We start from the raw sequence: 15,319 nt of genomic DNA on the forward strand, positions 1-15,319 counted from the left end.
TTAAATCTAAGAATTTTGAGTCAGTTAATCAGAATCAGAATCAGAATCAGAATACTTTATTGATCCCTGGGGGAAATTATTTTTTGTTACAGTGCTCCATTTTAAACCAACATTAAGACAAGACAGACAATACGCTAACTAAGAATAGTACAATATATACATATATATACATACATACATACATACATACATAAGTCACTTATAAATAAATATTTGGAAAAGAAACATGTGTAGTTGTAGCAGCAACAGTGTGTTAAGTGGATGCGTTGTACAGGGAGATGGCCACAGGCAGGAATGATTTCCTGTGTCGTTCAGTGGTGCTTTTCGGTAATCTCAGTCTCTCACTGAACGTGCTCCTGTGACTGACCAGCATGTCATGGAGTGGGTGGGAGGTGTTATCCAACATTGTCTTTATCTTGGACAGCATCCGCCTCTCCGACACCACCTTGAGGGAGTCCAGCTCCATCCCCACAACATTGCTGGCCTTACGGATCAGTTTATTAAGTCTGTTGGCATCTGCGACCCTCAGCCTGCTCCCCCAGCATGCAACAGCATAGAGGATCGCACTGGCCACCACAGACTCATAGAAAATCCTCAGCATTTTCTGGCAGATGTTGAAGGACCTCAGTCGCCTCAAAAAATAGAGACGACTCTGGCCCTTCCTGTAAAGTGCTGTGGTGTTTTTAGCCCAGTCCAGTTTATTGTCAATGTGTACTCCAAGGTATTTATAGTCCTCCACAATGTCAACACTGACCCCCTGAATTGAAACAGGGGTCAAGTGTTTCCTGGTCTTCCTGAAGTCCACGATCAGTTCCTTGGTCTTTGCCACGTTGAGCTGCAGATGATTCTGCTCACACCACGTGACAAAGGAGTCGACCACAGCCCGGTACTCTGTCTCATCATCCCTGCTGATGCATCCAACCACCGCAGAGTCATCAGAAAACTTCTGAAGATGGCAGGTCTCTGTGCAGTGGCTGAAGTCTGTGGTGTAGAGGGTGAAGAGGAAGGGGGAGAGGACAGTCCCCTGTGGTGCCCCTGTGTTGCTAATCACCTTGTCAGACACACACTGTGGGAGACGTACATATTGTGGTCTTCCTGTCAGGTAATCAACAATCCAGGACACCAGAGAAGCATCCACCTGCATCGCTGCTAACTTATCACCCAGGAGGGTCGGCCTGATGGTGTTGAAAGCACTGGAAAAGTCAAAAAACATGACCCTCACAGTGCTCGCCGGCTGGTCCAGATGGGTGTAGACACGATTGAGCAGGTAGATGATGGCGTCCTCTGTTCCGAGACGAGGCTGATAAGCGAACTGAAGGGGATCCAGATGTGGTCTTACTATGGGTCGCAGCTGGTCCAGGATGAGCCTTTCCAGGGTCTTCATGATGTGGGAGGTCAATGCCACGGGCCTGTAATCCTGGGGGCCACTGGGACGAGGCGTCTTTGGTACAGGGACGAGGCATGATGTCTTCCACATCACCGGGACCCTCTGCAGACTCAGACTCAGCATAAACAGTTTATGAAAGACTCCACACAGCTGGGGGGCACAGGTCTTGAGGACAAGGGGACTCACTCCGTCTGGTCCAGCAGACTTGCCTGAGTGAAGTCTCCTCATTTGCATCTCAACCTGGTATTGAGTGAAGGTGATGGGTGGGGGAGGGGTGTCAGGAATCTCACAGGAGGCAACATGTGAAGAGAGAGGCTGGCACAGTGGTGTGGCTCTGGATTCCAGGCTGACTGCAGGTGAGGTTGTGGGGGTGGGAGCAGACACTGTGGTGTCGAATCTATTGAAAAACAGATTCAACTCGTCGGCTCTATTCTCACCTCCCTCAGCTCCCCTGCTGTTGGTTGGCCTGAATCCAGTGATGGTCTTCATGCCCCTCCACACCTCTCTCATGCTGTTCTGCTGGAGTTTCCACTCCAGCTTCCTCCTGTAATTGTCCTTAGCCTCTCTGATCTTGTCCTTTAGTAACACCTGGACCTTCCTCACCTCCTCTTTGTTGCCCCCTCTGAAAGCCCTCTTCTTGTTGTTGAGGAGGGCTTTGATGTCCTTAGTCACCCACGGCTTGTTATTTGGGTAACAATGAACAGTCTGAGCTGGAACAATGGAGTCGGTGCAGAAAGTTATGTAGTCTGTGATACACTCAGTAAGCCCATTGATGTCCTCGGCGTGAGGCTCACAGAGTGTTTCCCAGTCGGTCACCTTGAAACAGCCCTGTAGTTCCGCTATTGCCTCCTCTGACCACCTCCTAACAGTCCTGGTGGTCACAGGTAGATACTTAGATACAGTAGATACTTGATCTGAAGTAGCTGACATATCGACATAGTAAAGAGTTTAATTGTTCCAGAACTCCCTCTCTGTCTTTGTTTCATCTGGCAGTCAAAATGTATCTAATCTATTACTAATTATCTCAATTTTTTTATATTAAACTAAAAGCGGCTGATTGCACCATGATCATGAGGGCATGAATAATGCTGTGACAGCTATTTCTCTCGCATGTCATTAAATTCTTTTCAAAGACCTGTAATGAAGCACAAAACCCACAGACCAAACTAAACTTACTCAGCTACCCAGTTTTTAAAATAAATGCTGTTAAAAATTTATATATTTTCAGAATAAATTATTAATTAATTAAACAAAATGTACAAATATGTTCATTTATCTTAAAATAGATACTTTTAAAAAAGCTAACTTTTCTCCACTGTTGTCTCCCATTTTACTGTTTTGTTGTTCAATAGTTTCTAAAAGGAATATGATTTGAATAACACTGAACGTTCTAATCTAATAAAATTTGTGCACATTTGGCTCAAATTCGAGCTGGATCAGGTATTACGAGACTCCTCATCTGGTACTGATCTGGTGCATTATGAGTAGATGAAGTGCACGCTATGTGGTGCAAAGTCTGTAATCGCTCATGTAATGTTTAACTATATTTTTCGATTGCCAATTACACTGAGTTCCAGGTGTACTGAGCCTTTTCTTCATTTAGTCCAAAGTTGAGGTAAACAAAGAACAAGTGCGCAATCTAGGAGTTCACAGGGTGCAGTAAAGAAAATGTCCAAGAATGACCATACATAACAATAAATCTAAAATCTAGATTCTAGACTGTTCTTGTAACACATTTTCCTTTAAAGTTGCCCTGCATTATTTTTTTTAATTAAGTATATTACACTTAAAGTAATAACACCTGGTTTACATTAAGAGCAACTCTAAATAAAAGCATCTCTGCTATGGCTGTGGAAAAGCCATCATTTATCAGTGAAGGCTGAGACTACATCAGATTATAAATTCTTACACCAATTTTATTAGCCTAAAAAGAAATGGTCCTGAAAAAAAATGGTTTTTTTAATCTGAAGGACTTTACCAACATTTTTCAGTACATTCAGACATCAGATTTATATTTTTACTCCTCTTGCTAGGCATCATTTCTGTTAAATTATCACACAAATAAGCGATGACCTGTATTTTATGATTAAATAATACCAAAGTAACAGAAATTAAGTATTCACATAGTACATTTTAGTGCATGAGTTTAGACTCACTGGGCAAATTATAATTTTTTACTTTTTTTTTTTTTTAAAGTTAAATCTAAAGTAGTTATTCAATTCCCCCCTCCAAAAAATAACATATTAAAATAATGAAGATGTAAATAATTATTAGAGATAAAAATAAGTTAAAAAGTGCTTACTAAAAAATGACAGATTTCAGCATATTATGTGAACTGGAAAATAAAATTAAAACAGCAGTATAGAGGTATAAAAATCTCACTTTAATTTGTGAGGAATTCAAATGTTGCAACAGTATTTCCTTGTGGGTAAATCAGCACAAATTGTACAATCTTTAATGTCCAGTGCTTGTGGCTTCAGATTTATATCAGGATACACTAAATATTTTGTCAAGCTAGTTTTATCTGTACACTGTAAACCCGAATGTTCAAAGTAATTAAACAGATTAAGTAGTGTATACTGAAAGTCTTTAAAAAGTTCTGTTAACTTAAATATGTCAAGTTCGTATAACATGTTCTTCTTTTTGAGTAAATGAAACTAATAATATTTGATTGAATTTAACTATTTCTATATTAAGTAAGCATCACTTAAAATAATAACTTAAGCACAATGTAACACAGTTAAGTTAGGACATATAAGAATGGTAAAGTCCTGTTATTTTTGTTGTTTCAAGTAGGTAGGATTTAATAATAAACTTAATTTATGTAGCACATGCTAAAATACAATAAAATCTCAAAGTGTTTCACCAAATAAGTAAAATCAAATTGTCTTAAATGCATTAGTGGAAGACAAAATGTATTTATTTTAATATTCATTGTTTTATCACTGTGTCCTACATATATATTTTTAATTTTTTCCGTAAGTGTTGAGCAGCTGCAGGAATCAATTTTTATTCCGAGTTAATCTCTGATTCACCCTCCGAAGCGGAAGGCGGCGCTAATGAGCATTAATACGAAACACAGAAGAAGTAAAGGTATATGGGCGGGAACAGCACCAAAGAGGCAACACGGACGACTGGAGAAAGTTGGACCTAACGGCAGCAACTAGCATCACTGGACTTACAATAAGTTTTCAATGTTGATATTAGTTTATTGTTAAAATACGAATATTTAGTTGTATTTTGGGTGCGTGTCGAAAAGAATAGCAGAAATGTCGGTCTGTGTTTTTTATGTGCTTTGCTGCTCTCCCCGAAGGAAACTTTGCGCTTGCAGAGCTAGCATTAAGTTGTTGTAATGAGGGTCGCAGGCTGTTTAAAAAGTTAGATACTACTTGCTCTAGAGGTGGCGCCCGGTCGCCTAGTATGAAACAAAGTATTTTAATCTCTCTAAATTTTTAAACCCCCTCTCATGACTCAGAATAGTTGGGTCCAAACAAGCCCGTTGTCCCTGCAGTTACACAACGGAGATGCCTGTCTGCAGTGAGAGTGCTTTCAAGCAGTTTTCTTGTTAGAAACGCTATATTTTAAACTATATGTGCAGGGTTAGGGTTGTGAAGGAGCTCTTGGACCTCTGGCCTGCTCTAAAAATGGAGTCTGAGGTAATATGGATCAGCTCTGTTTAAAATGAAAATTGTAATTCTTACTCATGTGGCAGCTTTTTGCTGCTTTATAAAGATGTGCGAGATTCTTCAAATTGAACTGTATTGTCCTTCTGCTGTAGTTGTATGCAGAGTTTCAGCGGATTACAAATCAGAACCTGCCCAATACATTCTACGCTGAACTTGACCGCCATCTTCCTCGACTGATGACCTTATTCAGCCAGGGCATCAAAAACTGGGAAGACAGCAGATGCCCTGGCTGAAATTCTAAGAATTCACAATGAACAGGTAATAATAGATTGTTACACATTTCATAGGTTGAACCAGTGGAACATTGGACAGGTTCAATGATTTAAATGAGCTTTTTGAATTTTGCTATTACTCCACTTTGTGTTTGCTATTTGTCTGACTGTATTAAAGATGTGAACAGGTTATTTGTGGACATATGTTCTGATTTGACTGTTGTTTTTGTTGTTGTTCAGTAAACTCACCAGTATATAAAATTCTGTTTTTATCTGGAAATAGGAAATCCATGATATCCACACCAAGTGCACTACCGTTCTCCCTGCCCTTCCTGTCTATCTGCATGAGGATGTCTCTGGATTTTTCAGAACCTGCACTGTGAGTGTCCTTAAGTATCTAACAGATACTACTGTGTATATAAACAGTGCATCAAAGTACAAACATGTATTTTGATGCACTGTTTGGACTTACCTTTGTTTAGTCTACTCCTGTGTATTTCCTTTAGCTTAGTTTCAGTCTATCTCACACCACTTGATTCTCTGGTGAATTAGCTGATTTATGTGTGCAGAACATGGATCTTCTGTTTTTCACCTCTTACAGTGAGACTCAGGTCTCCCTTGTAAAAGAGGTATTGGATCTCAGTGGGAGTTGGTAAAATGAGAAATTATATGTCGTCTGTTGTATTTCTTGGGTTAGATTGTGATTAGTATCTCTTTTTCATTAATTCAGGACGAATCTGATGAGTTGGAGCTTGATGGTGTTGAAGTGGCCCTCTTCACTGTCATCAGTGACCATCACACAACAAGTCCAGTTCACTACCAACCTGTGAAAATCTCTGTCATCATTGTAAGTGATGCCGTGTTCAGTCTCCCCAGATTTGGTGAAGCCTTCCTAGTAATGTTTGGACTGATCTATGCACTTCACCTCAGCTACCCCAAAGCCCTGACCAACACTTTAGAATTTACTCAAAAGATTTTGTTATGACCCAGTGATGTGTTTGTTGGTGTTGTGCCTCCCACCGGAGGATGGTGGCGGTATTTTCCCTTTTTTCTCTCCTAGGAGGTGGACACCTGGGCGTGGCTGCTAGGTATCTGGGTGGAGTCTCTACACACCTTCCGACTGGATAATTGATGGACCACCTCCAGTACTTAACGTCCGGATGACAGTCACCTGGGAGTGCTGTTTGGAACCCCGTTGACTCGGTCACAGAGTTGTGGGTTGTGTCATTGTAGTGCAGGCTGGAGTATTCACGTGTACCTCTAGCCTTGCCATGTAAATAATTGTAAATAAGTTAACCAGTGGCGGTCACTTTTTTGTTCCTTTGCTGTATAACTTTCACTGTCGCAGCCTAGTAGGCGTGAGAAGCCGTTTTCTTTTGTTGAACAAGTTTTCTCCTGTTTTTCGTTAGATAGGTAGGTAAGTGACTTGTCTTTTGTTTGGGCTTCTTTTTATTTTGGTGTAGGGAAGACTAGGGATTGTTTTATAGGGAGTTTTGTTTATTGTTTTGGCATTGCTCACTGCTGATGAAAATAAATGGCTGCTTAAATACTTAAAAAAGGTGTCGTTGTTGGGGTTTGTGTGTGGGTGGGAAGTGAGTGGGGCAAACTATTTGTTACGTTTATTTACTTGCCGGGACCAGAACGTAACATATTGGGGGCTCGTCTCTTTTGTGTTCTTTTTGTGGCTTGTTTTCTTGGTTGGCGGTTTTTTCTTGTGTGGGGGGGTGTGTGTGTTAGGATGGAGTTTAAGTTGGAGGACTTCACTCTGAGCCCGTCTGCGGAGAAGTTGGACAGGTGTAAAAAGGCTGACCTCTTGCTTGTTGCTGAATTCTTTGATGTGACTGTGCCGTTGACTGCGAAGAAGAAAGAGCTTAGGGAGCTCCTGTGTGTCCAGTTGACGGACAGGGGGTTGTTTGGTGAGCCGGGTCCTGCAGGGGGGGTTGAGCTGGGGGCTGTTGCTGGTGTTTCTGCCCCACTGAAAAATCTCCCTTTTCCGCCTAGCCCTTCTGTGGAGGAGCTGCAGTTAACGCTGCGCATTAAGGAGGTGGAGCTAAAGAAACAGCAGTTGGAGGTGGACGCTATGCACTTGAGGATCAGGGCTCTGGAGGTAGAGAGGGGAGCCTCTGTGTCTGCCAGCCCTCCTGTACCTCGGTTAGCCCCGCAGTCACCATCCCCGCAGGTACCCTCTCCGGAGTCATCATCCCCGCAGGTACCCTCCCCGGAGTCATCATCCCCGCAGTCGCCATCTCCGCAGCCACCGGCCCCGATGCCAGGTGGTGGCTTTGATGTGAGTAAACACATCAAAATGGTGCCGGCGTTTCGGGAAACTGAGGTGGATTCGTATTTCACAGTGTTTGAACGTATCGCAGGTGCGCTGCACTGGCCAAAGGATGTGTGGTCTCTTTTACTCCAATGTAGATTGGTGGGGAAAGCTCAAGAGGTATGCACCGCTCTTTCTCTGGAGGACAGTTTTGACTATGATATGGTGAAGGCTGCTGTCCTACGCGCTTACGAGCTTGTGCCAGAGGCTTACAGGCAGAGATTTAGGGATGGGAAAAAATCCGCCAACCAGACCTATGTGGAGTTTGCCAGAGAAAAGAAAACTCTGTTTGATAAGTGGTGTCATGCTACAGAAGTAAAAACCTTGGAAGACCTGCGTGAGTTGGTGACGTTAGAAGAGTTTAAAAATCAACTACCAGACACTGTGGTAACCTACTTAAACGAACAGAAGGTTACGACTCTCGCCGCTGCTGCTATACGGGCTGATGAGTTTGTGTTGACACACAAAGTGGTGTTTTCGGTTCCTGCTCACAGTTTTCCGTCTTCCAGTAGCCCGCCCAGATGGTCTCCAAGGGGCACCCGCCGTGCCATCCCCTCATCCATTGAGAACCGCGTGTGTTTTTTTTGCCATGAGCAGGGACACCTTATTGCGGTTTGCCCTGCTCTGAAGAGAAAAGAAATGACCAGGCAGGGTACATCTCCTTCCCCAATAAACCTTCTACAGACAAACTCTCCTACTTGGGGGGAGGTGATGGCCCCCGAAAATGATAAAGTAGATAAGGAATTTAAGCCGTTTGTGTCAAACGGCTTTGTTTCCTTGATAGGAGAAGATCGGCGGACTCCTGTCAATATTTTGCGAGACACTGGTGCGAAACAGTCGCTCATTCGTGAGGGGGTCTTACCGTTTTCAGCTCAATCCTGTTGTGGGGCGGATGTGTTAGCCTGGGGAGTTAGGATGTGTGTAATACGGGTTCCTTTACACTTGGTGCAGCTTTCGTCTCAGTTTTTGTCTGGTGAGGTTAAGCTTGGGGTGCGGCCCCAGTTACCGGTTGCAGGTATTGACATCATCTTGGGAAACGATCTAGCTGGCGGCACAGTTTTTCCGTCGCCAGAAGTAGTCGATATACCACTTACAGATAACAGTGGTTTCGATCGTGCCACATCAAAGGCTGTTCAAACCGTCAGTGTAAAGACATTTAGGCAGAGGAGAGGTGCGAGTGGATCCCAGCAACAGCAGCAGCAGAATAGGAGGCAGCCCAAGGGGACGAGAAGAACAAATATTCAAACCACAAGGGTCGCTGAAGCCACCATGCAATCAGACCCAAGTAGATTCACTTTTCAGGACAGTCAGCAGCAAAATGCTGAAACCAGGCCACCTGCTAGAAAAAGACAAGGACCTCGACGGCATAGGGACCGCAGAAGAGGCCAGCTGATGGTGGCTAATGCTCCATCTCCCACCCTTAAATTTGACACAGACTTTGATTTTGATTCCTCCAACGCGCAATTCATTAAGGAGGCGCTTGAGAAGAAGTTACAGGAGGGGCTGAATCTAAAGGATGGGAATTCTGAGGGAAGGGAAAAGGAGGGGTTGCAGCTGAGTTCAGGGGAGGATCATTTTGGTCCAAAGTGCTACTATGACAAAGCAAAGTTTTTCTTTGACAACATCTCATCTGATAATGGGCTCAGACAGACGTGGGCAGAGGAGCGAAAGCGCAATCTGGAGACTTTTGGTGTCCCTGGGCGGTTCCTGAGGGGCCAAGGATTCAGAGGTGGACGCCAGTGTTTTGGGGGCGGGTGCAGTGCTCGTGCAGGAGGATGAAAATGGCATTGACCACCCAGTCTGTTTCTTTTCTAGAACATTTCTAAAACAGCAACCAGCGCCTCATGCGTTGGTCCTTACTCCTACAGGATTTCAACATTGAGATCCAATATATAAGAGCTTAGAGAATGTTATGGCTGATGCCCTCTCTAGGTCGTAAATCAAACATCTTTGTGTGGGGTTGGATGTTTGATTTTTTTTGGGTGGGGGAAACTGTTATGACCCAGTGATGTGTTTGTTGGTGTTGTGCCTCCCACCGGAGGATGGTGGCGGTATTTTCCCTTTTTTCTCTCCTAGGAGGTGGACACCTGGGCGTGGCTGCTAGGTATCTGGGTGGAGTCTCTACACACCTTCCGACTGGATAATTGATGGACCACCTCCAGTACTTAACGTCCGGATGACAGTCACCTGGGAGTGCTGTTTGGAACCCCGTTGACTCGGTCACAGAGTTGTGGGTTGTGTCATTGTAGTGCAGGCTGGAGTATTCACGTGTACCTCTAGCCTTGCCATGTAAATAATTGTAAATAAGTTAACCAGTGGCGGTCACTTTTTTGTTCCTTTGCTGTATAACTTTCACTGTCGCAGCCTAGTAGGCGTGAGAAGCCGTTTTCTTTTGTTGAACAAGTTTTCTCCTGTTTTTCGTTAGATAGGTAGGTAAGTGACTTGTCTTTTGTTTGGGCTTCTTTTTATTTTGGTGTAGGGAAGACTAGGGATTGTTTTATAGGGAGTTTTGTTTATTGTTTTGGCATTGCTCACTGCTGATGAAAATAAATGGCTGCTTAAATACTTAAAAAAGGTGTCGTTGTTGGGGTTTGTGTGTGGGTGGGAAGTGAGTGGGGCAAACTATTTGTTACGTTTATTTACTTGCCGGGACCAGAACGTAACAATTTTATTTGGTCTAGAAAGTGGTAAACTGTCACCCAGGTTACAGACCCTCAAGAATGACTTGGTTATGTAGGAACTCATCTGAAAGAAGGATGCAGGGTGAAGCATTATAAAAGGCTAGTTCAAAGTTCTCTCCTTTCATCTAAATAATGCCTCAAAACATTATTAGATTACTCTACAGGTGTTCAGCCAATAGGTCCAAACTATACAACGTGCCTTTGTTCTCATTAACATAATGCAAAGCAGCACTAATGTTTTGTATGTTTTAATGTTTTTCGTAATACTATTTCCAAAACATTGTGGGCTGCGCAAGATGACCTAAATTTCACTGTTTGATACTGGTTAATGTAAAACAAATAGCATTGTAATTCACTCAAATTGCTGCCTTGTTGTCTTATTCAGATATTAGCCAGAGAGCCAAAAGCACATTTTGATATTATTAATTATTATTTTTCATTACTCTGACAGTTTTCCTGACTAAACAATTTTTGGTCTACTTATTTTAATTTATAAATGTTTTTGTTAATTATTTTTAATTTATGTAATTTTTTTTTTAAATGTATTTAATTTCAACATAGTGCTAAAAGGGAGCAGGCAAGATACTGTTCAATGGCAGATGTTTATGACTTTTGCATATTAAGTTACCGATACTCAGTGTAATTGAGGCAATCAATTGCCTCAAAAATTTTAAGTTTTGGGTCACATGTTTTTAAGTATCAAGTAGTCAACATATTTGACTAACGTGTACTTAAAATAATGACAACACAAACTAATAAACATTTGAGTTTTGTTAACATAAAAATGTTGTAGTTGTGTACTTATTTTTTATAAGTTCTGTGAACTTATTTCTTTGAATTTGTAAACTTGAAACTTTAAGTCATATTAACTGCAAATATTTGAGTTGACCGTTCTCAAAAGATACAAGTACCATGTAATCCAAACTTTTATGTTCTGGAAAAATTTGGCTTTTGAGTTGATCAACTCAAAAAAATTGAGGCAATCGATTGCCTCAATTTTTTTGAGTTCTGGTAACTTATTCGGGTTTACAGTGTATCTATAAATAGTCTCCATTTAATTTAAAGCATGCCAGTCATGAGAACTTTAATGGACTCAGTGAGGCTTCTGAATCCTGGTTTAATTGTATTAGAAGACATGTGAATAAACGTTGCTACTTCTAATGCTATTTACTCATGGTCCTAATATTGAAACCATAAATAAGTTTAAGAATATTGGCTCAGTTAGCATGAATTACTTGGTCTGAAATAACAGGCCAGGATTTTTGCCACTCCTGATCTCTATGGTGGTCAATCCAGGCTCCATGGCAGAGAGAAGCTCTCACCCTCCAGCTCTTTGGAAATCACAGAGGTGAATCGGGTCAGTTGCTCTGAGCTGAAGTGGTTTTTCCAGTCTCCAGCAATACCTGACAACAAAAACATGTCAAGCTTGAGTCACATAAACATAAAAACATCTGATGAGAAAAGAAATTGATTCTGGGAAGAAATCTAAAAATACACTTTTGATAGAAGATATGGAAACTCGCCTTTTCTTAGAAAAGGAGACTTGTCACTGTCCATGTACACCTTGGGGATTAGACTGAAGTTGGACATGTTGTTGTTCTGCATGCTCTTGAAAGAACAATGCTCTGCTATCTTCTGAATGACTTCCTCAGTCAGATTACAGCCCAGAAAATCGGAGATATGCCTGAGTGATGCAGGCAGGTCCTGGAAGAAACACGGTTGTTATATTATGTGAAACAGTGTGTGTTTTTCAAATTTAGCTTTTAATGAAAGCTCATTCTGAAGTCATTTTAAGATCATACTTTGAAAGGTCAGCGATTTGAGTGATTTAAGCTTCACATTTTTGGCACGATAAAAAGTCTGAGTTTTATTAGTTGAATACTATACGTCCAAACGTAATATGAACTTTGAGGGTTTTTTTAACAGCAAGAATGTTAAAATAACCTTTTCTATTGGGAATATTGCAGACATACTGACAACACAATGCTCGAAGATAAAGTGTTCTGTACAGTGATCTGTTATGCTTTCCATTCATGGAAAACAATGGAAGACGTTGTTAACAAAAAAAATTTTAAGTGTTTTACCTGAACCATTTCTTCGTAGGTAATGTACATTATTCTGTCTCCTAGTTCACTGTTTCTCCAGCTCTTTACGTGGTCTGTCCATTTTCCAAACATCACTGCAAATAAGATAGAAATAGGCAAATCATTCACATGCAACCACTCTTCTACTGGTGATAATAGAAGTGCAGTTTTGATCTCTGACCTTTGCCCTCAAGAAATTTATCCATGAACTCATCAAAGGTTCCTGGATCCTCAAGGAAGCCAGCCATCTGGTGGAAGTAGTATGAAGACACCATGATGTCCTTTGGGTTCCTCATGACGTAGATCACCTACAGCAGAAAGAGTGCAAAAACATAATGAGTGTAAAGTCTCTTATATAATCAGGAATGAATTGGGAATATCACACAGAGTCATTACCTTTGCTTTGGAGGCACAGAAGGAAGGGGGCATGAGGCTGTATGGAAAATGTGAGACCAGTGCCCGTGGAGATGCCAGCTTATCCACCACCCGTGCCAGTTGTTTCTCTTCTAGCCATGGGACTCTCTCCCAGTTAGGAATGGTATGGATGGGGGTCAGATCCCCCCCATTCAGCACCAGTGGGAGGATCTCCTGCATCCAGATTGTACCTGAAGAAATAACAGTGAAATAACAATCTGTATTGGAAACTATGCCCGGGCTCAGGAACCCTTCTGAGAAACAATGCCATTGAACACAGTTTGTCATTGCACCACAACTTCAAAACAACATCCTGCCCTGCAAGGGAAAAAAGATCCAGAAAGGCTGTTGTCTTCTTTGAGGCTGACTTCATCTAACAAAGACTTAAGTGAAAGATTTTCCAGAGGTCTGACAAATCAAAATTTGAAAGGGTCGTCCAGATGATTCAACTTCTTTGACCAAGTATACGTAAAGCATGTGTACTTATACTGGATGTAAATGTACCCTCAGTACAAAAATAAAAAAAAAAACAGCTCTTTGAAAAACATTTCTACCAGCTATTTTTGTGCTAAGCTAACTCAGCCTTACATTTGTTGCTGCTGCCTGCACTGTAGATGGGTGACTTTGCATCAACATGTAAACAGAAAAAATTTATGTAGCCCAACATTACATTAGGATTTAGTAGGTGGGGGAATGCTAAGATCTGTTGGAGTGGTGGGCATAGGGAAAAGAATCACATAAGAACAATTCCCAATGTGAGCTCCAGTAGGATTTTTCTTTGAGTACATGCTGTGATCAGCTAAGGTATGCTGCTGCTCTGAGATTCACTGTTGTTTATGGATTTAGCCAACAGAGATGCTAGATGTTACAGAGTATGAAGCTGCTATAAACGTCAAGCTCAGTGAGTGGACTACTAATAATATTCCCACCATCATTGTCTGTTAAACTGACCATGAAGCCCACAGTCTGCTCTCTACCAGTCCTACAAGGTGCATTATTACAAACAGTAAGCTAACTTGTTGAGCCTTCACTTAACTGCATAGCATTTTCATGCAACCTCTGAATGGGATACAGAGAGTATACTCCAGTTTGTTTTTTAAATAAATAAGGACATTATGTATAATCTCTGAATTTCAAGAAATTCCCACTTTCCCCCCTGCTGTCCTGTCTTACAGCTGAGTATGAAGTGGTGGGAATGAGAATCAGCACCTCTAAGTTTGAGAAAGTTGGCAGAAATGGCCTTTCTCTGAAGGGAGGCTGGTCTCTCCATTAGAGATTGTGCCTCAGGGTAGAGCTGCTACTCTTCCACACTGAAAGGAGCCAGTTGAAGTAGAATCTTCTACTATGCTGTAATAGCTGCAGTATGTGGTTTAGCATTATGTTGCTGAAATATGCAAGACCTTCCCTGAAAAAGATATTGCCTGGACGGCAGTGTATGTTCCTCTGAAACCTGTATATCCTTCTGAGACCAAGCCGGTTCATTTATGTGCTCTGTAATGGATATTTGCTTTTGGTCTATATCGTTTGACTTATTTGAGCTACCCTCCTAAGCCCTGATGTGCTTATTAGAGGAGTTCCTCTCCAATGGTGGGTGGTCCCTTTAGGCCAAAAAGGCAGGATATCACAGAAAAAGAGGCAGAAAATCACAGAAAAATTAAACTAAAAGTTACTTTTCTGCTCTGAAGGCACCTTTCCAGATGTGCAAGCACTCACTCCATAAGCACAGACCCCCACACCTTCAGATATGCAGGCATTAATTTGAGGAACATTTTTCTGAAACCATTCCACAACTTGTGAATGCTGTTTTCAGAAAGGAACCGCTGCCTAGCGTCATTTTTGAGAAACTCTGCCTCTCTGAGATGATCTTTTGATTCCAAGTCATGTTGCTGACGACCTGTCGCTAATTAACCAAATAAGTTTTGAAATGCTCCTCCATGTGATTATTTTTAGTGTCACTTCCCTTTTCAGTGTTCTTTTGCCCAAATCTCAGCTTTTTTGAGATGTTTTGCTGCCATCAAAACAAATTTCTTAAATATACAGGAATAAATTCCTCCATATATAAAATGTGGAAACTAAAGCTTATCAACAAAAACCATCAGAGACAACTAGAAAAGCTAAAAAGCGACAACAGATATGAGAACAAACACATACCTGACTTCGGATAAGTGATGGCAAACACATCAGTGTCTTCCACACAGAAATTTTGGGCGTACTCCAAGCTCTCCGTGGTGTGGGCCTCCAGGGGCAGGAGGAGACCGTGGTACTTAATGTACTCAGTGGCAGACATGACAGTTCTCTGGATGAGTGAGTCTTCTGTACTTTTCTCCTATCCTTCGTTAGAGACTTTCTCCTGTTACGTAGTCAGTGCCCTTTCCCTGAGCACCTCCTTATTTAATAATCTAGTTGGCATGATTGGACCATTCTCCCCCAAGTACGTATACCTTCCTGAAAGGGAACTTTGTATTCCAAACTGCTTTTATATTTCAGAGGTTGAAGCCAAGACCTAATGACCACGGGTTGGTCTCAAATAGTATA

General features: G+C 41.7%; 2 protein-coding genes and 1 long non-coding RNA gene across 4 annotated transcripts; 2 read left to right on the forward strand and 1 right to left on the reverse strand.

Moving 5' to 3' along the window:
* Positions 1-4,681: 4,681 nt before the first annotated feature.
* LOC308405817 lies at positions 4,682-6,229 on the forward strand. 2 transcript variants are annotated; one of them, XR_013973400.1, is made up of 4 exons: positions 4,682-5,043; positions 5,166-5,331; positions 5,569-5,664; positions 6,016-6,229. It is a non-coding gene; the product is annotated as an uncharacterized lncRNA (long non-coding RNA). The 2 variants fall into 2 exon arrangements; XR_013973399.1 differs by having other exon boundaries at positions 4,682-5,331.
* Positions 6,230-6,269: 40 nt separating this feature from the next.
* LOC308405533 (uncharacterized protein) lies at positions 6,270-10,243 on the forward strand. The gene is made up of 2 exons (XM_080896204.1): positions 6,270-7,464; positions 7,495-10,243. Exons 1-2 carry the CDS (start codon positions 7,024-7,026, stop codon positions 9,382-9,384), a joined length of 2,331 nt encoding a protein of 776 aa, XP_080752330.1. The 5' UTR covers positions 6,270-7,023; the 3' UTR covers positions 9,385-10,243.
* A 1,330-nt stretch (positions 10,244-11,573) lies between these two features.
* On the reverse strand, positions 11,574-15,071 carry LOC308406431 (sulfotransferase 2B1-like; the record flags this gene model as incomplete). Its single annotated transcript, XM_080897444.1, has 6 exons — positions 11,574-11,689; positions 11,810-11,990; positions 12,371-12,465; positions 12,552-12,678; positions 12,767-12,975; positions 14,936-15,071. The coding sequence occupies 6 exons, from the start codon at positions 15,069-15,071 to the stop codon at positions 11,574-11,576; spliced, it is 864 nt and encodes a 287-aa protein (XP_080753570.1).
* Between the last annotated feature and the right edge of the window lie 248 nt (positions 15,072-15,319).

Source organism: Rhamphochromis sp. 'chilingali', assembly GCF_963969265.1.
Source record: "Rhamphochromis sp. 'chilingali' genome assembly, chromosome: 11".
Classification (NCBI taxonomy): Eukaryota; Metazoa; Chordata; class Actinopteri; order Cichliformes; family Cichlidae; genus Rhamphochromis; species Rhamphochromis sp. 'chilingali'.

What these genes read in the sequence shown, in the direction of transcription:
- LOC308405533 (XM_080896204.1), top strand. Translation starts at nt 7,024, where the DNA reads ATGGAGTTTAAGTTGGAGGACTTCACTCTGAGCCCGTCTGCGGAGAAG. An exon ending in CGCAGTCACCATCCCCGCAG is followed by an intron (nt 7,465 to 7,494) that starts GTACCCTCTCCG and finishes TCATCCCCGCAG; the next exon opens with GTACCCTCCCCGGAGTCATC.